This window comes from Podarcis raffonei, chromosome 10, assembly GCF_027172205.1.
Source record: "Podarcis raffonei isolate rPodRaf1 chromosome 10, rPodRaf1.pri, whole genome shotgun sequence".
Taxonomy (NCBI): domain Eukaryota; kingdom Metazoa; phylum Chordata; class Lepidosauria; order Squamata; family Lacertidae; genus Podarcis; species Podarcis raffonei.
Window position 1 is genome coordinate 60,848,998 of NC_070611.1, and position 25,061 is coordinate 60,874,058.

A 25,061-nucleotide genomic window follows, 5' to 3' on the forward strand; every position below is an offset into this window, starting at 1 on the left:
TGAGAGGCAATGGCAGGGGGAATTTAATCATCACACGTGGTGTCACTGAAATTTGAGAGTCCGAAGTCCACCACTGCCTAACAAGCCAGGGAAATGCTTCAAAACTGCCCCCCACACACCCTCCCTCCCTCTGAAATCCAGGTGCTATAACTTGGGACTATACCACAGCTGGTTTCTAAATGTCTGAATCCATTCTTTTGGGACAAAAGGGGGGCGGAATGTTAACCTTTCACCATTTGTTTCGACCCTCCCTTTATCACGACAGAGAATGCAAAGCATTTTTCATACATCAAATAGTGTTTATTGCAGACTTTCAGCTGAGTCATGTGAAAAAGGCACCATGAAAATTAATAAAACTAGATGATTAATTTCTTCTAAATGACATGATGGGTTTCTTTTTGTAATGCCTTTATATACAGGTGACAGAATAGAACATTTTGCACTGGGGAAACTGAGGTGGGGGAAGAAGTCGTCATAGTACCATAAACAACATTTACTGGAATATTTAACTCGGATTGGCCATGTTTCAAAAGATTTCAGTTGGAAATTAATACTTGGTTCTCTTTCACAATCGCCTTTCACCCCATCCCCAGAAAACCTGGGTTTCCCTTTCAATGGGTGAAGTTAACACGATGCCCTTCAGAAATAATACTGTGAATGAACACACAGAGACCCTCAAAAGGTCCGACTGCCCCGCCCTGAACCTTTTAAAAAACTGACACTTGTGTTCTCATTTCCTTTGTGCCTTTATTGGTTTTCTTGTGCTCATCCCCAGCCGTAAAATTGGAATCCAGAATAAGTTACCTCTGCTATCGCTATCTCCGTTAAGAAACCATCTTGTGAATTTGTTGGAAGAATGGCCATAGTCTGTATGGAAGATTTGACCCGTTGGCATCTCAGGTGCTGAGAAATGAGATGTGGAGAGAAAGAGCCCATGGCTATAAATGACAGTGACAGGACAAGCGAAATGGTGCACTCCCGATGCCATGAAGTCCCACTGATTCCAGCAGCAAAGAGCCAAAAGCTCACATACGTTTAACTCCTTTGTTGACATCAATGGGTCTTAAAAGGAGATTCTCCCTGGTTAGATCATGTGCCTTTGGATTCACACTGGATCACAGATTTCAACATGTTGGTGTGTGTTTTTTTTGCAGAGATTGGGAGCTGGTGGCCTTCTGGACACTGCTGGCCTATTGCTGCCATCATCTCTGACCATTGTACAGACTGGCCAGAGCTGATAGCTGAACTCCTACAACAACAGTCCCACAGATTTTCCTTGCCTGTTTTAATCAGGTGGCTCAGTGGCCGTCTTTGCCCTGCAAATAGCGGTGTGATTTTGCTTGCCTGCTTTGAATAAGAGGAAGGGGGAAGATCAGAAAAGCATGAAATGATTGGCTTCACCTAGCCAGCCTTGGGAGCGCTGGTTCATTTCCCATTAAATGTGCTTTTTGAGTAAGGGAGAAGGGGAGCACCAGTTGCCCCACTGACCTCCCAGCTGCATGCTTTCTTCATGGTAGTCTTCATCAACCTGGTGCCATCCAGATGTTTTGGACGACAACTCCCATCAGCCCCAGTTGAGTTGTCGTCCAAAACATCTGGAGAACACCAGGTTGACGAAGGCCGGTTTATGGCATCAAGTTGTGTCTACATAAATAGTCGTCATCAACCAGACATTTCCTCTTCATGGCTTCCTAAAACAAAGCATGATGGAACAATGCCCAGAATAATGGGAGCTCTTCCTCCTTTTTTGAGCAAGTACAAACAAAAATGGACAGAGAATGCATTTAGTGGCTGCTGCTCTCGTCGAAAGACTCTACTCCCGAGTCCGTGGCGGCAGCACTGAGTTTCTCTTGCCGTCTTCTCATAATCTCTTGTAATTCTGTACTTCCACTGGTAGCCTTTGAAATCAGAAAAGGGGGAGAGAGATTCAAAACTGGCCTATTTTTGCACACGAGCCAAGATTTGACTTCAGTTATGAAATGCATCTATTAAAGCCATTTATTTAAGAGGGGTAGGAGTGGTGGAAGGTTTCTGATTCAGCAAAACATGTTGAGGAGACCCAAAGCTGAGAATAAGAACATAAGAGAAACCTGCTGGCTGGATCAAGCCAATGGCCTATCCAGTCCAGCATCTTATTCTCACAGTGGCCAAACAGATGCCTGTGGAAAGCCCGCAAGCAGGATTTGAGCACAACGGCACACTCCCTTTCTGTTAAGTTACAGCAATTAGGTACCTAGAAACATTTCTGCTTCTGAGCGTAGAACAACATAGCTAGTAGCCACTGATAGCCTTGTCCTCCAAAGCATGAGACGCTCAATCACAGGGTTGTGGGTTTGAGTCCCACATTGGGAGAAAGATTCCTGCATTGCAGTGGGTTGGACTAGATGACCCTTGGTGACCAACAGTGCCTCCTGTGGGAGTGAGTTCCATAGTTTCCCAATGAGCTGTGTGAAGAAGCACTTTCTTTTATCTGTGCTGAGTCTTCCAACCTTCAACTTCATTGGAGGTCCGTGAGTTCCAGTGTTATGAGAGAGGGAGCAGCCATTCAGTGCAGCTGCTGCTGGAATGTGTTACTTCAGGTGGAAGGTCGGAGATTGCATGTTCAAACTTGCCTCCTGCTTCCTAAACAAACTCCCCACACATTGGAAAGTGAGCTTGCTATTCGAGAAAGGTGGACAGAGTCATTCCATACAACACTGCCATTTTCTATGTGTAGCACAGGTCTGGGGAACTGGACCCAGCCAAAGGGTTGGATTCCAAACAGGCCACTTTGACAGGTCGTATGATACCAGGTGATTCAAAATTCTAGCCATGGGAGCAGCCACAGGCTTTCCCCCGACCTTAGCGCTGTGACTCCACAGTGTTAAGATCAGAGATAAGACTCTGTTTGCTATTTGATACTAAAAAGGCAGCAGCAGAGGCTTATCTCTGATGTTAGCACCACCTCTGCTGCCACCTATGACTATCCTAGAGCAAGCAGAGGCTTTCCCCCGATCTTAGCGTTGTGACTCCACAGCGCTAAGCTCAGAGATAAGCCTCCTTTGCTTGCTATTTGATACTGAAAAGGCTTATCCCTGATGTTAGCACTGCCTCTGCAGCTAACTATGACTGTCCTAGAGCAAGTAGAAGCTTATCTCTGATCTTAGTGCTGTGGTGTGTTTGCTTATTTTAAGAGGGTAGGGGAGCATTACAGCATGCAGTTTGAAGTGCTACGATCCAGCAAGAGCTGCACTGTGTGATTCTGTTGACGGTACAGCTAAGTTCTCAGATAAACTGTTGAGATGCTGAAGGCATTCTTCTGCCGCAGTGCCCCTTTGGGAGGAAGTGCTAAATCAAAGGCCATCTAGTCCAAACTCCTGCTGAAGCCCCTTCCAACTCAGTGTTTAAATGACACCCAACTTAATGTTCATTCCACTTTTGTCATTACCCTGAGTGGAAGAGCTCAGAGCTCAGTGCATGCAGTGTGTTGGTCATTCAATCCTTGGTGCATCCAGACAGAACATGCCTAACACCTAAGAGTACGGATGGGGAACTAGGATGGCAAAAGCTGATGGATTTGGTGGAGAAACCGACTTGGCACGTACCTCCAGTGCAGCTTTCTGAACAGTAATTTGGCTGTAGACTCGAGCTCCTTCGGGGCACACAGTCCTTAGCTCGTCTTTGTTGAGGGAGAACAGCTGAGCGCCAGTCAAAACCCCAAGGCTGTTGACAGTTCTGTAGAATTAGTAGCAACAGATTAGCACAGTGAAGCTATTTTTTAAATATAAAAACAAACAAGAAAATGCAAAATGTGATATTCGGGTAAAGGAAAGAAATTGCTCACTCGTAATATGCAACCAGAAATCGCTGAGGCCTCCCCTCACACCGCCAAGTAGGCTCCTGAAAGCCGAAACTCAAAACCAAACATATTTGTTTGGTCCCAAGATGAACTCAGAAGGGAAGAGAATTGAGCATCATCTTTTAATTTGATCCTGCTTTTGTGAAGTAATGCCAGCAATTTGGAGGAGTTTATTCAGAAGGGAACCAAACCATAGTTCCACCTACTGTAGGATCAGTAATGGCAGTGGATTTCAACCAGGGTTTTTTCCAGGCAGGGGATGCCAACCTCATCCTAAATATTGTGGGCCCAATTTTATGGAGCTCCCTTCCAGCTGAGATCAGTTAGGCCCCTCTCCCTGTTGAAGTTCCAGAATCTGCTTATCTATCTGTAACACTGATATACCTCCTTTATTTTCCAAGGTTCTCAAGGTGGTGGTTCATGGTTCTCCTCCTCCCATTTTCGTTTCAGCTTCCTAACAACCCTGTGAGGTAGGTTAGGCTAAGAGATTGTGACTGGCCCAAGGTGAGCTTCATGGCCAAGAGGGGATGCAAATTCTGTTCTCCCAGGTCCCCGTCCAGTTTTATCTCTTTCTCAGCATTCAGTTGGGACATGGGTGGCGCTGTGGGTTAAACCACAGAGCCTAGGACATGCTGATCAGAAGGTTGGCGGTTCGAATCCCTGTGACGGAGTGAACTCCCGTTGCTCAGTCCCTGCTCCTGCCAACCTAGCAGTTTGAAAGCACATCAAAGTGCAAGTAGATAAATAGGTACCACTCTGGCGGGAAGGTAAACGGCGTTTCCGTGCGCTGCTCTGGTTCACCAGAAGCGGCTTAGTCATGCTGGCCACATGACCTGGAACCTGTACACCAGTTCCCTTGGCCAATAAAGCGAGATGAGCGCCGCAACCCCAGAGTCGGCCACGACTGGACCTAATGGTCAGGGGTCCCTTTACCTTACAGCATTCAGTTACTTGCACATGGCTTAGAGAATACTGCACTTAAGCCATACTGCCAACTCTTAAAATAAATAAACAAACCTGGGACCTTCTGCAAGCAAAGCAGATACTCTGCCACTGAGCTGAATCCAGCTCTTTCGGACAGGATGGTGTTGAGGACAATGCAGCGCCCCAGGTGGTCTACTTGCCTCTTAACTCTGATCAACTCTTATCAGAAAATGTTGCTCCCTAAAACTCACACTGGGTTGAAGCCTTTCGCCTGTAACCAGCTTTTCACGTCTTCGGGAGAGGAGTCGTAGCTGATGTTGATGGCTGGGGCATTGGATCGTGGCACATGGAACTTCTTTTGGGCGGCGCTTCGGCCAATGGTGAGCCGGTGGATGAGCTCATCCTGGACTTCCTCCATCTGAGATTTCCGTCCTTAAAAAAAAGGAGGAGAAGGAAGAAGAGAAAATTGACTGCTGTTTAAAATATGTATCTGAAGAAGCGACTCAAAGGGAAACTGATTCACGACTGGGCCTAATGGTCAGGGGTCCCTTTACATTTATGTTTAATATATAAGGATGTTCTAGGATAGTTCTATATATCACCCCAACAGCACTAGCTGTTTGAGATTAGCAGGGCAGTTCTGTAGGCACCAAAAAACAGTCCATCACTAGGGTGTTTGGCTACTGCAGCATTCTCCTCCTTAGCTCCTGTCTCCCACACTGGCTATTTCAAGAGCAAAGAGAAATCACTGCTTTGAATTCTGCCAGCCTTGGCTGTGCTTCTTCCTTCCCATCCTGTAAAATTAGCACGTGCTGCACATAGCAAAGCAAGCACAATGAAAAGCTGGCACGGCCCTCCAGGGATCGGAGCGCCAGCCTTGCAATAGCTGACTGTTCCCTGGTCAAGGCTGCGGCTACTTCTGCACCAAAATTTAACCCAAGCGATTCTGCGAGTAGAATAAATCGTGAAAATTAAACATGTCTGCATTAGTCAAGTCTGCTTTCCACAGCCATGTTCCCAAAGCACCTGGAATTGTTGGGCTGGGGGAACGGCAAAAGTCCGTGCATGCAGACTGAAGGCAGATGGGCTGCAGAGGACCCAGGAGAATAGAAGAAGCCCATTTCCTGACCAGAGGATACCCTGTACAGTCTGCCTCCATAAGAGCTAGAAACTTGGCTTTCAGAAACCCCCAAGAACCTTTGGTTCTCAACACCACTTCCGATGTCAAATTTTATGGATGAGAAGTTCTGTTGAGTAGAGTATTCAGAACATATTTTCCCCAAGTGACAGGCTGGTATCCAACACTAGCCATACTTGGAGCAGAACCAAGGAAGTAAATGAATTTCGGCAAGTTAAGCCCATTGACCTAAATGGTACTATTTGGAGTATGACTTAATTGGATATAAGCAGCTTAATTGCATCATTCAACACACATGATTTTTCTGGCATACAGAACGAGAGAGAGAGAGAGAGAGAGAGAGAGAGAGAGAGAGAGAGAGAGAGACTGACTCACGATCTATAGGGGGCGGTTTCTGCCTCTGGCCGTCTCGCCCGCCTTCGCTTGAGGTGCTGCTTTGGCGGCTGATGGCTCCAGGCACCTTTGGCACAGGAACTGGGATGGGCGCTGGCATGCTTGGTGGGAGAGGGACAGGAAGTGGCGTCTGGGGCGGTGAAGGGACGACAGGAGCGGGGTCAGGTTGCTTCGGAACAAAGTCTGTCCTTTGCTTCTACAAATGCACACACAAAAAAAGAGGCTACATTTTTCATAGCTGTGGGGAAAATCCAAGTTGTTGGGGTTTTGTTTTGCAGAATATATGCGTTAACTAAACCTCTGCAAGAGTGAACAATTGTTTGCTTATTTTCCAAACCTGAGCAACACGAGAGAGGCATTGCAGGTAAAGCACATCCATGCATTGCAGGAAGAGGAAAATAAAGAGTGAAACCTAAGTCAGTAGATGATCACCATCTCTTGGTCTTCTTTTAAAAAAATAGTTTTTAATGCATCTCTGTCTGTCTGTCTGTCTGTCTGTCTGTCTGTCTGTCTACCTATCACCATAGTGCACCATCAGCTCAAGGGTTACTGTTGCAGGTTTACTCTTCCTTCTAACTGCAGAGCCTGCATACCTAGGGACAATGTGAATTGGTCCACAGTGTTCTTACCTCTGGAGAGAGCAGGCGAGAATGCATTCCCAAAAGGCTAGTTCACACTGCGAACACCTTTACAGTCCCAGCCTGCTAAGTAGGCTACAGACTTTCAAGAGGTCTGACTGCGTAATGTTTTCAAAAGGCTCTATAGTTTTTCGAGAGCTCTTAACAGCAGAGGAAACCACACTGGAGATGGCAACGCTGGGGCATATTTTTTTTGTCCTCCTGGGAAGCTACATGGGATCTGAAAAAATGGAGAGTGGGAAGTATTGTGCAGAAGGGAGAGTCTTGCTAAATAGCCACCAAATATAGTAGGCTCAAGCACTGTGCAAAAATAAGAGATTTAAGGACCGTATTGGATCCTTTAATCTGTCTCCTTAATCATGCAGAATTGTGTCATGTCAATGCACAGGAATATAGGTACACACCTATGGCCTTTCCACAAACACAGCAGGAGTCACCTACATAGGTCTTACAGATGCATAAAATCAGAGTTGGGAGAGACACTAAGTCCAACCTGAATATGCAGCTGTCCCATAGGGTGTTATCAGCACCATGATCTAACCAACTGAGCTTTCCTTAGGTATCAAAATTAACACACACACACACACAGAGAGAGAGAGAGAGAGAGAGAGAGAGAGAGAGAGAGAGAGAGAGAGAGAGGTGTGTGTGTGTGTTTCTTTTAGTGCCCACAAATGTTTGATGGCTAATCTAAAGTGAAAAGCCCATGCAAAATATATTCCTCATGAAGTATTTGTGAAGAATAATAATAATAATAATAATAATAATAATAATATACCATTCTGAAGCAGAGCATGTTTTCTCCAGACAATCTATGAGCTGTAAACCCAAGATCAAACCTTAGTTACAGCTTGTGGTGCATCTGGAGAGAGACAAACCATGACATGCAAAGCCAGCTAAACCGTGGCTTAGCTCATGGCAGAAGAACTGGGGGTAGAACGTAGTTGCAGTGATTTCCTTTCCAGAACCGTGAGCTTTCTTGCTAAGCTACAGTTTTGCTTAGCATTCCATCTGCGCCAGCTCAGTAATAAGGAAGACAGACCAAGTTTTCTGACCCTGCATAGGGCAGCTTCAGATGTTAAGCCTCGCTTGAGACTCCCTAAGGCTGGAAGTTGGAAATTTGTTAGAGGAAACAGTAGTGAGGTGGGAGAGAAGGCTTTTGAGGAGCGCGGCAGATCTTACGGACAGTTCCCAAAAAGCCCCAAAAAGCTTTTAACAAGACACACTGCTTCATCCATTTTATATGAGAACAATTTGAATTACCTCAGAGAGTTCTCCCAGTAATTGCTACAAGAAAAATGAAGTAAACCAAAGCAAATTAGACAAGTTGGAACAACGTTGAAACGTCAACCACAGAATCAGCAGCCTTCCAGCATTTTAAGTAGCCTTCATTGACTCTTGATGGCAGCAATTACTTGCCAATTTTTGAATTTCTATTAGAATTCCCACCATCACCAGCTGGGACAACAATGTGCAGTCACAAAGCAAAGCAAACCATGGCTTGTGTTATATTAGCTCAGGATTGCATTACGGGTGTGTTATATTATACTAAAATATAATACAGTGGTTTAGACTGCATTACCTATCTGCCTCATGGGACAATACAACTCCTGGGATAATAGACTGTATCATGTGGTAATGCTATGCTTTGTCCAAGTCATGCGCTTTTTAAATGGGCAAGATGTTCTCAGAGATACTGATATGTACTGGGCCCTCACAAAGTTAATGGGCAAAGTTGAAGCCCTTTGTTGCAGTCACCCACAATCTCCAGCACAAGATGGCACCTACGCTGATGTGAGCCATGAAGACCAGAAACTTGTTAAAAATAGAAATATTTGGTTTTAAATAAAAATCCCTCAAGTTGCCTGTGGGGATGTGTAACTCAGGAATTGAATGGATACAACTATTGGGGGAGTCAATGTTAGCCAGGGAGCTCTGTGGACCATGATGTGAAAGCAGGGGACAGGAAGAGACATATAGAGGCGACTCCCCACTTATGTGGGGATTACTTTCCGGGTCCCCACGCACATAAGAGAAATATGTGCAAGTGGGGAACACCCTGGAGAGTCCTTGTGGCTCGCGAGGAGACCCTCCCCAGAGTCCAAAGCGGACATCCTCTTGGGGATTTGAGCAGGGGCTCCACACAAGCCAGAGGCACCGTGGGGCTTTGTTGAGGCTGCTCAGCCTCCCCGACTAACAGCTAGTGCACAGGGTAGTGCAGCAGCAGCAGCTTTCAGCTGAGCAGGCTCACCAAAGTCCCACTGTGCCTCTGGCTCGCAAGGAGACACCCACACACCCCTCACTCGTGAGGGTGTCCTCACGAGCCACCTGCCACTTCCAGGTTCCCAGCACTGTACATGTGCGTGGTCATGCAGAACATCTCACGCATGTGGAGAGTTTCCTGTGTTGTGATTCCCAGGAACTGGTATATGTGGATACAAAACACTAGATAGTGGTGTCATAATGGCTAACAGCCATTAAGAGCCTTCTCCTCCATGGACATCCAAAACATCTGGAAGGCACCTTTTTCACCCTGACTGGGCCACAGTGATCCATGCGATGGTCACCTCCAGGCTTGATTATTGTAACTCGCTCTATGCAGGGCTGCCCTTGAAGCTGACCCAGTGGGTGCAGAATGTTGCAGTGAGGCTCCTTACGGGGTCCTTGCGGCGGGATCACATTCATCCAGTGCTTTACCAACTTCACTGCCTCCCGGTGGAGTACAGGGTCAGGTTTGGAGGTTGCAAGGTGGTTAGATTGGTCTCAACCAGGACCAGGGCCTTTTCAGTACTGGCCCCGACTTGGTGGAACACTCTGTCACAAGAGGCTAGGGCCCTGCGGGACTTGATAGCTTTCCTTAGGGCCTGCAAGACAGAGCTGTTGTGCCTGGCCTTTGGTTTGGACTCAGTCTGACCCTTATGTTTCCCTTCCCTTATGGTTTTGATCTATGGGCTACTTTTAAAATGAGGCTGCATTTTAAATTGCATTTTAACCTGTATTTTAAATTGTTTCCCCCCCCTCCTATTATGTTTTTACTGTAATTTTACTGGTGTTAGCCCCCCTGAGCCCGGCTCTGGCCGGGGAGGGCGGGGTATAAATAAAATTTAAAAAATAATAATAACTCCCAGCTGAAGTCCCATTCACCATCTCCAACCATGCTCTATTTGTAGAAGGAGGTGCCTAACTCCACACTCCCAGCTCTGACCAGTAAGAATGAGAGCAGACTCAAAGCCTAGATTTTCTCTGCACAGGCTTTATACCCCTGTACATAACTGTATGGACCAAATCAAATTAACAAAGAAATGCAGTATGCCTGAGCAGGCCTTGCACATGCAACAGTTTTCTTTTTCCAAAAAGTGCAGTCAACATTTGGATAAATTTGGAAACAAGAAACTCAACGCAATAGCTGTGTAATTAAACTTTCTTTTTAAAAAGAACACTCCCACCTCCTCTTCGTCCCCAACCGATCAGTTCTGCTAGAATGGTACTGCAGGGATTACTGGCAAAGACTTAATGACAATTCTGGCAAGTGCCGAATGAGCACCTGCCCATGCGCATTCCTTCATTTGCAACACATTTCCCAGGCAGCTGAGAAAGGGGATGTGTGAGAGCAGTTGGCAGTGGGCACTTGTGTTGGATCTAAGCAAGCTGGCAGGAGATCTGGGCACGAGAAATGTGTGTGAAAGAGAAGCTGCACCCCCACAGAGAGACATTTGCCACAAACGGATAAATAAAGAGACTTGTGGAAGGTTTAGTGGTGGACTCCAAAGAATACAAAGAGAAAGCAGTGAATCCCAAGGGGAAACCCTGGTCAAACTTGGCACCAACATGTTTGCAAGCGGGAGCAAATGGCCAAGATCTTTTGGCAGCAGGAAGAAATATTAATAATATTTTAAAAACTCATTAAACCAGTGCCAGGATTAAAAAGGCAATGAGGCAATATGCTGAGCTGTAAAGTGAGGGTAGGTTTGAATGTTAGGAGTCCCATTTCTGACCTGTGTCCATTTTGTACATGTTCACTCATATGCATTTTTCTTTATCTGTGGTTCTCAAACCTCCCCTGTCCCATGGATCACTTAAAAATTACTTAGGGTCTTGCTGGAACAATTAGTAATTTTTCTGCCTCTTGTAGTGAATGTAATGTGTTGAATTAGGAGCTATGCTTTTTAATTGAATCAATATCAAACTTTAGAATTCCTAGCCTCCCTTCACTAAATTTAGACTCAAGTAATGTGTAAAAGGGACGCGGGTGGCTCTGTGGGTTAAACAACAGAGCCTAGGACTTGCCAATCAGAAGGTCGGCAGTTCGAATCCCCACGACGGGGTGAGCTCCCGTTGCTCGGTCCCTGCTCCTGCCAACCTAGCAGTTCGAAAGCATGTCAAAGTGCAAGTAGATAAATAGGTACTGCTCCAGCGGGAAGGTAAACGCCGTTTCCGTGCGCTGCTCTGGTTCGCCAGAAGTGGCTTAGTCATGCTGGCCACATGACCCAGAAGCTGTACACCGGCTCCCTCGGCTAGTAAAGCGAGATGAGTGCCGCAACCCTAGAGTCGGTCACGACTGGACCTAATGGTCAGGGGTCCCTTTACCTTTTAATGCGTAAAAACAACTGCACAAACTAATGTAAAGTGTACACGGAATACATGTTTCAGTGAAAAGAGCATACAAAAATGTGTTGCGTTAGTGAAAACTGCTTTGCAAAACGGGGCATGTTAGCAAATTGCATACAGAAATGCATATATAAGGAGAGATTTGCACTAAAAGGCTGGTGAATCTTCATGAAGACTTTAATTCCCTATCCCTGGTGAACTCATGTGGAAATCTGGAGAACTGAATTGAAGATTGGGGAAAAGAGAAACTGAAACTGACACATCTGCCCACACCCACGAGGAACCGATCCTTCCATGTGGCATCAGCTCCTCTCTGGAAGTTCCTGCCCATTGGTATCAAGCAAGCACTTTTGCTACATTGCCTTCGACATCCACTCTTTTGTTTGGACTTACTCAATTTGTACATTGTACGACACTATTTTCCTCTTCTAGGAGAAGGGCATAAACAGAGCTTTAGGGACTATGGGGCATTTTAAAAAATAAAATAAAAAGAAGATGGCGAATTAGATTCTCTTTTCTGCTCACCATCTCCATGGAAAAGGATGCAGAGCAAACCAACAGCTCCAGCACAGGACTCCGTGGTGAATTTGGCACTTGCTTCCTCTCTTGCCCATATTGCGCTCAGGCAGAGAGGTGGAAGTACTAAGCTCTCATCCTGCTGGGTCCTTGGGATGGAACTTTCTCCTTTCAATCTCATTCCTTCTACTATGGAGGAAACAGATGGGGAGGTGGACAGGCTCCACATGCTCTGTTCTGCTTCAACACTTCCAGGCCACAGGTATCTCTTTTGTTTGCAAGTCTTAACACTGCACGGTCATATTGCTTCGGTTTCAGGAAGTAGTCCCTGCTGTGGGTGGGGTTCTAAGCCAGATAGGGCACAGCTGGGTCCTGGCTCTGGAGCAGCCAGGCCAGGGACAAAGTGCAGAAGGCAGGCTCTAGATAAGGAGGGCAAGGGTGTGATCAGCACCACGGAGAGCTCAGAGTGCATCTGAGTGCCAAACAAGCAAAACTTGAATATTGCTCCAACAACTATTAAACTCTTGACTGAGTCTTAAGGAGGGATTTGACTCCCTTTGGGCTGTTGGCTCCACCCCTATAGGGAACGAGAGTGCCACCCTTAAAGGAGCCTGGCTTGATTTAAAGGTGGTGGCTTCTGAGATGGTGCCCTTGGGTAGTGGAGCTACTTCTTCAGGCATAAGGGTGGGCTGCTCTTTCTAGTGATGTGAGTTTTGAGAACGCAGGAGGTGTTGATGAATGATTCTGAAGCTGAATCAACAGAATTATAGCGTCCCAATCAAGGGAAGTAACAGTACCACTCTATTCTGTCATGGTCAGACCATGTCTGGAGTATGGTTTCCAGTTCTGGGTGCCACAATTTAAGAAGGATATTGACAAGCTTGAAAGTGTGCAGAGAAGGGCAACCAAGATGATCAAGGGTCTGGAAACCAAGCCTTATGAGGAACGGTTGAAGGAGCTGGGTATGTTTAGCCTAGTAAAGAGGAGACTGAGATAGCCATCTTCAAAAATCTAAAGGGATGTCACATGGAGGATGGAGCAAGCTTGCTTTCTCCTGCTCCAGAGGGCAGGAGCCAAACCAATAGTTACAAGAAGTTACAAGGAAGGAGGTTTTGGCTAAAGATCAGGAATAACTTTCTGACAGTAAGAGCTGTTCAACAGTGAAACGGACTCCATCGGAAGGTGGTGGACTCTCCTTCCTTGGGGGTTTTTAAGCAGAGGTTGGAATGTCATCTGTCATGGATGCTATAGTTGAGATTCCTGCATTGCAAGGGGGCTGGACTTGGGGCCACTCCCAACAATACAATTCTATGATCGTCTTCCTGGGTGCAGTGATGGTCTCTGTCTGTAGTCTCTTCCAGTGAGGAGGGTGGAACTGAAGCTCTGGCTCTTGGGGACTCTTGGATGATCTGCCAGCTAAGATGTGGCCAGGTCCAGACTTACTAAGTGCCCTGGGGATGGGATCATTTCAGGAAACCTCATTGGGGTCTTGTGAAACCTCCCTCATAAAAATAGAGTTCAATTTGCTCATGCAATACTTTCATATCCTTTTTATTATTATTAAAAAAGTGGGATTGATGGATTATAGCAAGTTTTGACAACAAATAACTGCTTCAAAACAGACTATGAAAACTACCTACCAGTAGGGACAGGGTTGTTTAGAGGCAGGGTCAAGGAGACAAAATTGGCAGGAGGACTCAAAGCGGGCAGCAGAATATATCCAAGACCAAAATAAGTCCACTGTGACCCTTGGTTTCACCAGGGGAAACGACTTGCCTAATGTGAAAGTCTGACCCAAACACCCATGAATGGTTTCATTACTGTGTCCAGGGCAGCTGTCTACCAACTCCACCTGGTACGCAGGCTGAGACCCTACCTGCCCGCGGACTGTCTCGCCAGAGTGGTGCATGCTCTGGTTATCTCCCGCTTGGACTACTGCAATGCGCTCTACGTGGGGCTACCTTTGAAGGTGACTCGGAAACTACAACTAATCCAGAATGCGGCAGCTAGACTGGTGACTGGGGGCGGCCGCCGAGACCATATAACACCGGTCTTGAAAGACCTACATTGGCTCCCAGTACGTTTCCGAGCACAATTCAAAGTGCTGGTGCTGACCTTTAAAGCCCTAAACGGCCGCCGTCCAGTATACCTGAAGGAGCGTCTCCACCCCCATCGTTCTGCCCGGATGCTGAGGTCCAGCGCCGAGGGCCTTCTGGCGGTTCCCTCATTGCGAGAAGCAAAGCTACAGGGAACCAGGCAGAGGGCCTTCTCGGTAGTGGCGCCTGCCCTGTGGAACGCCCTCCCATCAGATGTCAAAGCGATAAATAACTACCTGACATTCAGAAGACATCTTAAGGCAGCCCTGTTCAGGGAAGTTTTTAATCTGTGATATTTTAGTGTATTTTTGGTTTCTATGGAAGCCGCCCAGAGTGGCTGGGGAAACCCAGCCAGATGGGCGGGGTACAAATAATAAATTATTATTATTATTATATAATGTGCTACAAACCTAAAGGGAAAACATACATGAGGATCATTGTTGGAGAGTCTTCTCCAGGTTCATCCATCTGAGGCAGTGAGGTGGGCCTTCTTAATGGTGACACCCCAGCCATGGAACGCTCTCCTCAGAGATGCTTGCCTAGGCCCTATGATCTTTCCTCACTTTTTGCTCTCCTGGGCCTTTTAATTAGAGCTATTGTGGCTTGCCCCCGTGCTGGGTTTTCAATGCTGCTTTATTAAGCCTATGCTGCTTCACGAAGTATCATGCTAATTTTTGGACTCATGCCGTTTCTGCATTGTTTTACCTGATTGCTGGTGAGTGCATTCATATTGCTTTAAATTTGTGAACCACCCAGAGGAGATGGTTAATTGGGCAGTATATAAAACACCAATCAACCCACAGACAAAGGGAAACTGATCAGCACCGCAGAAATTCCAGAACACTCCAACAACATGCTTCACACCACACAGTGCAAACAAAACATGTAAACAATCCGGGCCTGTTTGATATATGTTGTGACTTTGCAATTCCCTCTGCTTGATAGATCGCAGCATGAGGACTGCTGACTCATTTCCCCGAACATGCTTACACACCTCTGAAGGATTAGTTTCTCTGGGTTTTTTGGTAGAAATGTGCTGATCTTGTCCAGATAGTTATTAAGGATTTCCTGGGCCTGCTCAAAAATTTATATCCCTTCCCAAACTAACCACACTCCATACAGGATCCTACCAAGTTGCAGGTTTTTTAAAACACACACACACATGGGAGGCTCCCACCCTAACAAGCTGTGGACCCCCTCCTCAGTTCCTTATGGCCTTCAATTACCTCAACACTCCATAGTCAAAGCCAAAAAAAACCCCACCCCATGCCTCAAATGCAATTTAAAGTACAAGTATTATCCTAAATGATGTGGAGCTCAGGCACCCAGGGACCAAATTAGATGTCACATACTATTGCCTGTAACCTGAAAAGAACAGGAACAACAAAAGCAGTTTGGGTTGGAGGAAAAGTTCTGAGGGAAGGTAGTGATTAAATCATTTCTGCACTCAAAATCACCCTCCTGAGGTGCTTTTCTCCCTGTGAGAGGAAAATATACGGGTACAGTTCTCTGTTCAAACGTACCATGTTTGGGAGTGTGCTGTGTGCCCTTTAAATCTTAAGGACCTATTAGTCCCATGTGAAACTTCCTATATGCTATGGTTGTCAAGGGAAGAATCTACTCAGATCGCCTCCTCAGGGCCTTTTCTGTGGTGGCTGCGCTCCTGTAGCAGTCCTTGCCAAGGCAAGTCAGGGATTATGAGAGTTGTAGTCATAGGTTCCTTACTTCTGCTATAGAAACTAGCTAGAGTGTTGTATACTGTCCACTGCTATTGCTGAGATTGCAGATGGAACTGTTAAAATTCTTGTTAAAGTTTTTTTAATGGTTTATATGCTGTTCTGAATTATTATTACCCCTTTGTGAGCAGCCCTGAGGACCTTGGTTGAGGAGAAAGCTAAGCACACCAGAAGAAGAAGATGATGATGAAGATGAAGATGAAGTTGATGATGAAGAAGAAATATGGCCAACTCTCCACTGCACAACTATTGAAAATAGTGAAAGTACACACTGTAGTTTCACAAGAGACAAAGGTTGAGTCTGATCAAGCGTAATCAATGCTTGCCCATATTATTATTATCTCTATCAACTTTCCAGGAATTAGGGCTGGAATTCTCCTGAAACCAGTAATTCAAGACCTTCCCAATGTTTCCATCAGCCTTTATTGCTACATTACGATTTGTATAAGTCAGTATCTTAGCCTCTGAATAATGAATGGTAAATAATGGAAAATCTTCATTATCCTATTAAAGGCTTTAGCTTTTGGCTCAGACAATACAACTGAAAACGACGCAATTTCAAGGGAAGATCAGACAGATTTAGCTGGAGCATGAAACTATGGTTTAGTTCAGGAACAGAGAGGAATATAGCCTTATTCTAAGAAGCGAAAAGGAACAGCAAACCTAAACCTCATGAACAATATGGGTTCCTTTAGAAACATAGAAATATAGAACAAAACTGTTGTTGTTATTGTTTTATTATTAATAATAAATACCCACCCCCTACCTTTAAGATCACAGAGTGGGTTACAGCAATTAAAACCCAGTATTAAAAACAGTTTAAAAAATGTCCAGTCACAGAAATAAGGTGGGCCCCAAAATTCTGCAACTCTAGTGACAAAAGTCAGGTGCATCTAAATGACACCTGTACATATCATACACAAGTCATTGTCTGCTACAGTGTCAGGGTCAACAAAAGGGTGGAGAGATAGCTGTGTGTTTTATTTGAAACACTCAGTTTTACTGAATCCTTATTTGCTTCTGATTTTAGCAGCAAAAAGGAAGGTGCTTCATTGCAAAGTGCACCATCAATTACAAAACTTGTTCCCAAACCTTCAAAACGCAAAAAGAATCTTCAAAGCACTCAGTGGCTACACATGGCATCTAGAGAATGTTTTCTATACAGTCAAAGCTTCATACGTTCACCTCAAACCAGCCAGAAAACCATCAGTCCACACACATGCAATGCAAAATTTGAGAAAAGGTCAGGGTTCAAACTTACAGAGGGGGAAATGGGGTGGCGGAATGTCAAGGAGGAAGTGGCAGTGGAAAAGGGGTGCGGAACACAACCCTACCTTAAATAATTCAAATTCCCTCTTTGGCATCAACAGCTAGCGATACAGAACAAGCATTTGAAATTATTTGAAACGCAAATAAATCCACAAGCAGACTTTGAATCTAAGTAATGCAGACAAATGGAGGACTTAAATATATTTAAAGACAACTCTTTAAAGAGACAGATTCTGCTCCACACGAGGAAGAATCAAGTCAGCTTGTAAATAAAAGCAAAATAAAAGGTGAAGTGAATCTGGATAATCTACTGTGCTCTGAAACTGACACTCACAAACGCCATTTAATACAAAGATTAAACGAGCCGTCAGGATGGAGTCCTTTAGTCAGGATGCTGACTAAATTCGTCCAAATGTTGTTACACTCCTAGCAGTTAGCCTAGCTTTGTTGGGGGGGGGACACCCTTGCTCGTTCTTCTGCCCTGATGGCGCCATTGCCAGGCTGATCTCTGCCTGACGGAAAGCTCTCCACCTGACCTGTTTGACTCTCTTCCGCAACTGCCAGGCCGAGATAGAACTGGCTTTGCCAGACTCCCAGAATGAGCTTGCTTCGCCTGGCGTTCCTGGGGTATCATTCTACAGATCGGCCTGAGCCTTTCCCCTCTGGGGAAAAGCCTCGCCCCCTTTCTCCTGCAAGAAGCATCTACAGAACGGGGGATACATACCTGTATGGTGTGCGTATACGATGGCTCCGCACTGCCGCTTTCCTGAGATCGAAGAGGCTCCAAGATGTTGTTTGGCACGAATCCTGTGACCCCGTTGGCGTTTTGGACTTTCCACCACTGCTTCCTGTCATCAAGAACCTGGAGCAAAGCAAACGTGGCCATAAGGAAGTGGGAAGTCAGCTCGTGACCTACATGATAGGAAAAAAACAGGGCACTCCCTTACCCTAGAACAGAATATTGCCCACCATGGTAATTCTGCCTAGCAACCGTGCTTCATACAGGGGATCTTCCATCACCTGCAATCTGATTCATCTAAATGGATTGAACCCAGTGTCTTCTGCAGGTTCTCTTCAGCATTATAAAAAGGATTCTGAATATTCTTACATTTCCAAATATGGCTACAACATACTAGGCTTTTCCTGTAATTTGCACGTTACAAGCAGTCACAACATGAATGAATGAATTTATTAATACGGTCACAGACCAGCGTCAACACACACAATATCATAGATCATAAAAAATATCAGAAATACAAGGGACAATATGAATATAACAAGGATTTAAATATAAAAAATTAAAATTAATTATTAGCGTGCCCCCTGTAATTAACATTTAGGGGTTTGGTCATTATGGGATACCACTTGCTTCCTGCGATTGATTGCAGACGCACAGAATTTAGCTACATTTAATGTAGTCTTCGGATTCTTGTCCTCTAGCAGTAGTTTTAAACTATGGTATTCCGATTCTTTCCTGGACTTTTGCAAAACAGGTGTAATAAAAGTCAAACGTATATCCTCATAAAGACGACAACGTAATAGTACATGTGAAGCAGTTTCAACTTCCAATGAGCCACAAGGGCAGACCCGTGCTGTGTATGGTTTACCCTCAACTCTGCCCTGAAGTAAGGAGAAGGGAGAATGTTAAATCTGGTGAGGGTAAAAGACCGTCTGTATTTGGGTACCTGAAGACCTGACAGATAATTAGCTGGAGAGAAACCTCTCCCATGGTCCCTTATTGCTGGATGTTTGATCATTTCGCTCATATGGCATTGTAATTCTACGTCCCAGATACGCTGGCGAATTGTAGTCCTAGCTTTCTCGAAGCCTGTCGCTATCAGGGTCTGCTGTGGGATCCCCAAGCCTTTAAGTTTTTCCAGCAGTGTAGTTTTCCATCTGGATTGGTAGGTATCTAATAAGGTTAAAGGTGCCAGCCCAACCGGGAAGAAAGTAAGCTTTAGCCAATAATGGATCTTCAATATCCATATCCGAGTACTGATAGGAATTTGCCCAACCTCCAAACGGACCGCTATGTTGTATACGCAAGAGGGGATCCCCAGCAGGCAGCGGAAAAACTTAGTTTGGAATGCCTCTAAAAGAGTAAGGTTTTTAAAGCTGCAGATCTGGGATCCATATAACAATTGTGATAGTATTTTGGCAGCAAAGACCTGGGAGGCTGCCGGTATGTGTTGGCCCCCTTTCCCGTAAAAGAATCTTATTAACGCTTTGGTAGATCTTTCTGCATTTGCAATAGTATTATTAATCTGAAAGCGCCAGGAGCCCCTTTCCTGGAAGGTTACACCCAGGTATTTAAAGGTTGCTACCTGTTCTATTGAGCGATTGTCTATTCTCCATTTGTGCCTCCTCCTTTTTTTAGAGAACACCATGACTTTGGATTTGTTGTAGTTAATTGTTAGTTGTTCGATGCTGCAGTATTTGGTAAAAGATCTCAAAAGTTTTCTTAATCCAACACAAGAAAAAGAAATTAAAACTGTGTCATCCGCATATAAAAGGACCGGGAGGGGCGTACCAGCCAATTTGGGGGGATGGGCATTTTCTTTCTCCAAATTTCCTACTAGCCAGTTGATATAGAAGTTAAATAAAGTAGGCGCAAGGACACACCCTTGCCTGACCCCCTGATGGATTTGGATTTCCCTGGATAGGTGGCCCTGTCTGTCACACCTTACCTGGATCCGTGTATTTTCATATAGACTGTGGATGAGCTACAGCAGGCGTTTGTTTATATTTGCGGTGCTTAGCTTTCCCCAAAGCCTGTCCCTCGGTATTAAATCAAAAGCAGATTTGAAATCTATAAAGGCCACGTATAGGGAACCTCCTTTTCTTGATGTATATTTCTCCGCAAGATGTTGGAGAACAAGGCCCTGGTCTAATGTTGACTGATTTGCCCTAAAACCCGCCTGTGCTTCTGAAAGAATGTGGTTTTGTTCCAACCAGTCCACTAATTTATCGCATAGGTGGGCAGTGTACAATTTGCTAATGATACTTAGGAGGCTAATTGGCCTGTAATTAGCCGGATCTGATCGGCTCCCTTTCTTGAATAAAGGGATGGTGATTGCTAATCCCCGGTCCTCAGGGATAGTGGCCGATTGATCTATGGTGGTAAATAGGGCAGCTAGCACAGGGGCCCACCATTCAACATTAGCCTTAAGGAGTTCCGGTGTAATGTTGTCTACACCGGGTGCTTTTCCAGGTTTAAGGGATTGGATGAGCCTATAGATCTCTTCAGTTGCTACTGGGGGCCATTCGGCGCCAATATCACTCGAAGCTGGGGGCATGGCCTGCAGATGTTGATTTGATGTATATAAAGATGAAAAGTAAGCCTCCCAAATCCCAACTGGTATAGTATAATCAATTTCAATCGGGGAGTCTTGCCAACTTTTCGCAACTATTTTCCAAAAAGTGGCTGAGTCTTTCCTTCGAGAGGCCTCTAATAAACGTTGCCACTCCCCCCTTTGGGCCTGAAGCTTTTTCTTTTTAATCAGATCTTTATATTTACGTTTGGCTTCGAACCATTCCGCAGGCAGCAAGGGTAAGTTCGCTGATTTGTAATTCCTGTACTTATCCAACAAAGAACGCTTCGTAGCAATACATTCCTGATCAAACCAAGGTTTGGATTTGTTGAGGAATAAAGATTGGCGCAATGTCTTTTTTTGGGTCAGGTGGGGTTGCAAAAGTGAGATCAGATCCTGGAACAAGATTATTCTAGATTCAGAACATGGTGAGTTTAAGAGATTATCTCTTCTCATGAGGAATATGTCCGAGTATAGCCTTTCAGATGTTTCGGCATTCAGCTTTTCGGACCATCTAATACGTGAGTATCTCAACTCCATGTTGGGGGACCTGGGGGATTCAAGTTTATCGTTGCAAAATAAGTCTTTTCTTGCATCCAGGAGGAGGCAGAGCGGTAAGTGATCACTATCAACCCTCTCCTCCACTTTGTACTCAAGGGCTCTATTTAGGAGATTAAATGATACCATTACATAGTCGATAGTGGAAGCTCCTGCATTTGATATAAAAGTAAATTCCCCACAAGTCTCCCCATTCTTGCGCCCATTTAGTATGACCAGGTCCAGCTTGTTAGAAAGACGCAATAGGCACAGACCTGCATAATTACATCCCTTATCTTTTGAGAGTCTGGTGGGTATAAGATGGTTTTCTTCCACGATGGGTGGCGAGTCGTGGAAGTGTGCATATAGTGCTTCGTCAGACTGGCCAATTCTGGCATTAAGATCACCAGCCACTAGCACTGAAGCTGCAGGGGTTTGAGTCATCAAACCATCAATGTATGTTTCCAGCCCATGCCAGGTGTTTTTAATCAGCTGCTTGCCTCTTTGGGGGGGAAGATATACATTAATCAGTAGCAGGGTGAAGAATCTACTTTTCACTAGTAAGGCCATAGCCAGGTGTTTCAGTGTCTCTAACTTTACTAAGGACGCCCTCAACCTTGTAGATATTAAAATGCCTAGGCCACCCTTGACTCTCCCCCCTTTAGTGCTTGGGGATCCTGTGAGGGACATTGAGGAAAAGCCGTTAACTTCTAGGTCCCCTGTGAGCCATGTCTCCTGTAAAATGAATATGTCGTAGCCTTGGATAAATTTAACAAAGGATGGATCAGCTGCCTTTTTTTGCCATCCTGCGATATTCCATGATAAAAAGCTAAGGTTGGCTTTACCAAGATCCACTCCTTGTCAATTATCTTCCAAGGTACTGTTGGAGTTTACCATTCTACGTGGCAGCCGACTATCATCCTTACCTGGAGAGCTGCCCAGGTGTTCTATGGTGTCAGATGGTAAATATAGAGTGCTCACATTGGTAGACACTGGGCCTTTGCTATGCAAGGCCTCCTCCTGGGGGTACTCTACCTGGTTGTAGCCTAATTCCGCTTCATCTAAATATCTCATTTTAGACCAGAAGCCTGGTGAGGTTTCCTTAGGCATGTTTTTCCTTATAGGGGGCGATGCATTGTTCTCCTTTCTGAGTTGTACTTTCTTGATTGCAGGTAGATTAATCTCTGCTTTTATCTGAAGATTACGTGGTTGACAAGCCGCTGAATCGAGTTCTTGTGAGATGATCGTTTTGGGAGGGCTCTTGCTCTTTCTTTGGACATCCACCTTGGTTTCCTTATACAAATCTTTCCCGGCCAACTTATTTCTTAGCGTTTCTAATCTTTCTAGGATTTCAGCTTGTATTAAAGGTGGTAATGTCCAGAATTGACTAATTAAGGTATTTTCTTCAAAGGAGAAGTTGTGTGCAGGGGTATCCAGTTCGTGAGTCGACTGGTGGTTATTCTGATATTCAGCTTTATTATTTTCCACCACCTTTGAATAGATGTCTTTCTTATTTAATTTGATGAGGTGCGATGGGGGGCCGGACACTTTGAATAGGCGAGTCACTTCAGGCCCACCCTTTGCAGCTTTTCCTTATTAATTAATATTTGTTTTGCGGTCGAGTCATCTTTAAATGTCAGCATCACTCGATTAGACTTATTGTCATTTGGGAGAAAATCTACCTTGATAACGCTACCTTGTAGTAGGAGACCTCTGAGTACTAAGTCAATTTTTTTAAATATATACGTTCTTTGTTGGTCCAGTGAATGTAATTCTGTACGGTTGTATGTAGGGCAAATAACCAATCTGCTTCTGTTGAGGATCAGCGTTTGATTGTTCTGAGTTATCTTATTGCGAATGGGGGTGATAGCCTCCACAGCAGAGGAGGTTTGCCAGTCTTTATCTAGTTGTTCGTTCCGATCTTTCGTTGATTGAGGGTTAGGGGGTTGTGATGCGCTTGTCACTTTAGGTTGCTGGATAATGCTCTGTTTTGGGGTCACGGATTTAGTATTCTTTATATTTGATTCCTTTATTGTGGGATTCTCCAGGAGCTTGAATAACTTAGAAAAATTCAATTTCTTAGTTTGTGTATGACTCTTAGTCCGCCTTCCCACTTTTATGTTTTTAGACTTCTTCTTGTGAAGTAGGTGGATTCTTTGGTGGCGATGCTTCTTTTTAGGTGAGGGGTGTGTGACTCGGCTGTTGGTGGACATGGGAGTGGCTCTCTTTGGGACCTTCTCTGAGATACTGGGCTCTGTTGGAATTTCAGCCGCTGGAGTAGGGGGGTGTGAGATTGTTCCCTTCCTGATGAGCTCTGTCAGGCTTACTAGCAAACCCACGCATTCCGTAAGAAAGTTCCTGATTGGTCCTAATTCTTTACTTATGTGCATTCGGCATTCTTTCATCATTTCATTGAAAAGCCCAATCAGGATACAGATATTGCTATCTGTGTCCCAGCAGGCTCCTTTTAATTGACTTGGATTTTCCTCTGTTCTCGTCGCACTTGAGGGTTCCATCCTAGCCTTTTCGCAGGGGGTGGCTGCATTGACTGATCCATCTAGTGTGACTTCCAAGCACTTCAAATTTCGTTCTTGTTCATGTTCTACGAGAGTGTCGGTAGCACTAGATTGGGAGACTATCTGAGCCATCTCCATTGCCAGACTGATCCCCTCTCTCTCCTCACCAATATCAGGTTCCTTCCCATACCATGTTCGGTCAATAGACCAATCGTGAAGAAGTGGGGACTCGGAGCATATGGGCGTTTTTGTTTTAGGCTTAAAATAATGCAAAATTTTCGTCTGCGAGGTTGCTGGTGGTGATTCAACCCTCTGCATTGGGGAGACCCCCCAGAACTTTACATTTCTGTCTGGTGAGCACCATCTCCGTAGAGTATATGGAGTTATGTGGGATATGTGGATGTGAAGATAGCACCGCTTAGTCCCAATTAGACAAGCTGGAATTAACACTCCTCTCGTTAAATAACGCTCTCCCCAGAAGCTCCACGTCTAGTTAATTAATTAGAAGTGGCTGTGGTCCACTGCGTGCCAGACTTTCTGACAGTTCACGATCTAGCGGTCAGAGATAGAGGGGGATAGATGGAATAGATTTTTACAGCGGTATTACAACGACCGTGGCAGATGAAACGTTGAGGGGAGGAGGGCGATGAAATCCTATCTGGCTTGAACCGCCATCTTACTTGCCGAAGAAACTATATAACGATACTTCCCGACGGCGTTGAAAGCCCTCCGGTGATACTACCATTAATTTAATGCCCCCGCTGTACCCCGCCAGCTGCGTGGAATTCCAAAGTACTCTCTCTTCCTCTCTTCCTCTCTCTTCCTCTCTCCTCTAATATAGTTGCACTTGGAAAGATGTTTCGTTGTGGTAGGCAAACCTCCAGCAGCCAAATGCCAATAAGATAAGGAGGTAATAAATCACTCAGGCTGGAGTCGAAGTCGGTGAAAGCTAAAGCTTAACAGGCAATAAAACTACTAGCTCTAAAACTACTATCTCTAAAAAGCTCTAAAAAGCACGGCAAGGGCGTTTGAAACGAGCAATATTAAGCTGTAGCTGTCTGCAACATCAGAGGGCAGCGTGGGGCTGCTGCTCCCTAGCCGACATTTTTCACAACATGCAACATCCCCGGTGACATATTTGCAGACTGGCTGCAAGTGTTTTGAGGATTATATTAAAAAAAACTGATTTAAACAAACCTATGTTTACAGCAAGGTTTTATATGCTTGCAAGGAACCACCAGGGTTTCTTGGGGAAACAGTTTCAAAGCTGCACACCTAAAATGCAGTTTTTAATCAGCTGACAGCCTCCGTGGTGTTCCCTGATTTAGGAGGGTCCAGAGAAGAGTGGATCCTGTGGCTCTGCATGCAGGAGGTCCAGGGTGGGGGACCTGTGCCCCTCCAGATGTTGCTAGACTACAACTCCCATCATCCCTGACCATTGGCCATGCTGGTGGGAGCTGGAGTCTAAGAAAGTTCTGCAGGGTCATACGTTCCCCCAGCATCTCCTTCTGTTCTAATGCTGTCAATTCTCTGAATGCTTCCAG

General features: G+C 45.1%; 1 protein-coding gene across 2 annotated transcripts in view; it reads right to left on the minus strand.

The window, feature by feature from the left end:
- Window positions 1-1,149: 1,149 nt before the first annotated feature.
- The window catches only part of EPS8 (epidermal growth factor receptor pathway substrate 8), a 154,211-nt gene continuing 130,299 nt past the window's right edge, over window positions 1,150-25,061 (minus strand). For both annotated transcript variants that reach the window (XM_053404998.1, XM_053404997.1), the window contains exons 17-21: window positions 17,878-18,015; window positions 6,276-6,489; window positions 5,014-5,194; window positions 3,585-3,714; window positions 1,150-1,898 (exon numbers count right to left, since the gene is read on the minus strand). In XM_053404998.1, coding sequence (XP_053260973.1) covers window positions 1,785-1,898; window positions 3,585-3,714; window positions 5,014-5,194; window positions 6,276-6,489; window positions 17,878-18,015 — 777 coding nt within the window. In that variant the 3' untranslated portion in view covers window positions 1,150-1,784. The remainder of the gene's footprint in view (window positions 1,899-3,584; window positions 3,715-5,013; window positions 5,195-6,275; window positions 6,490-17,877; window positions 18,016-25,061) is intronic.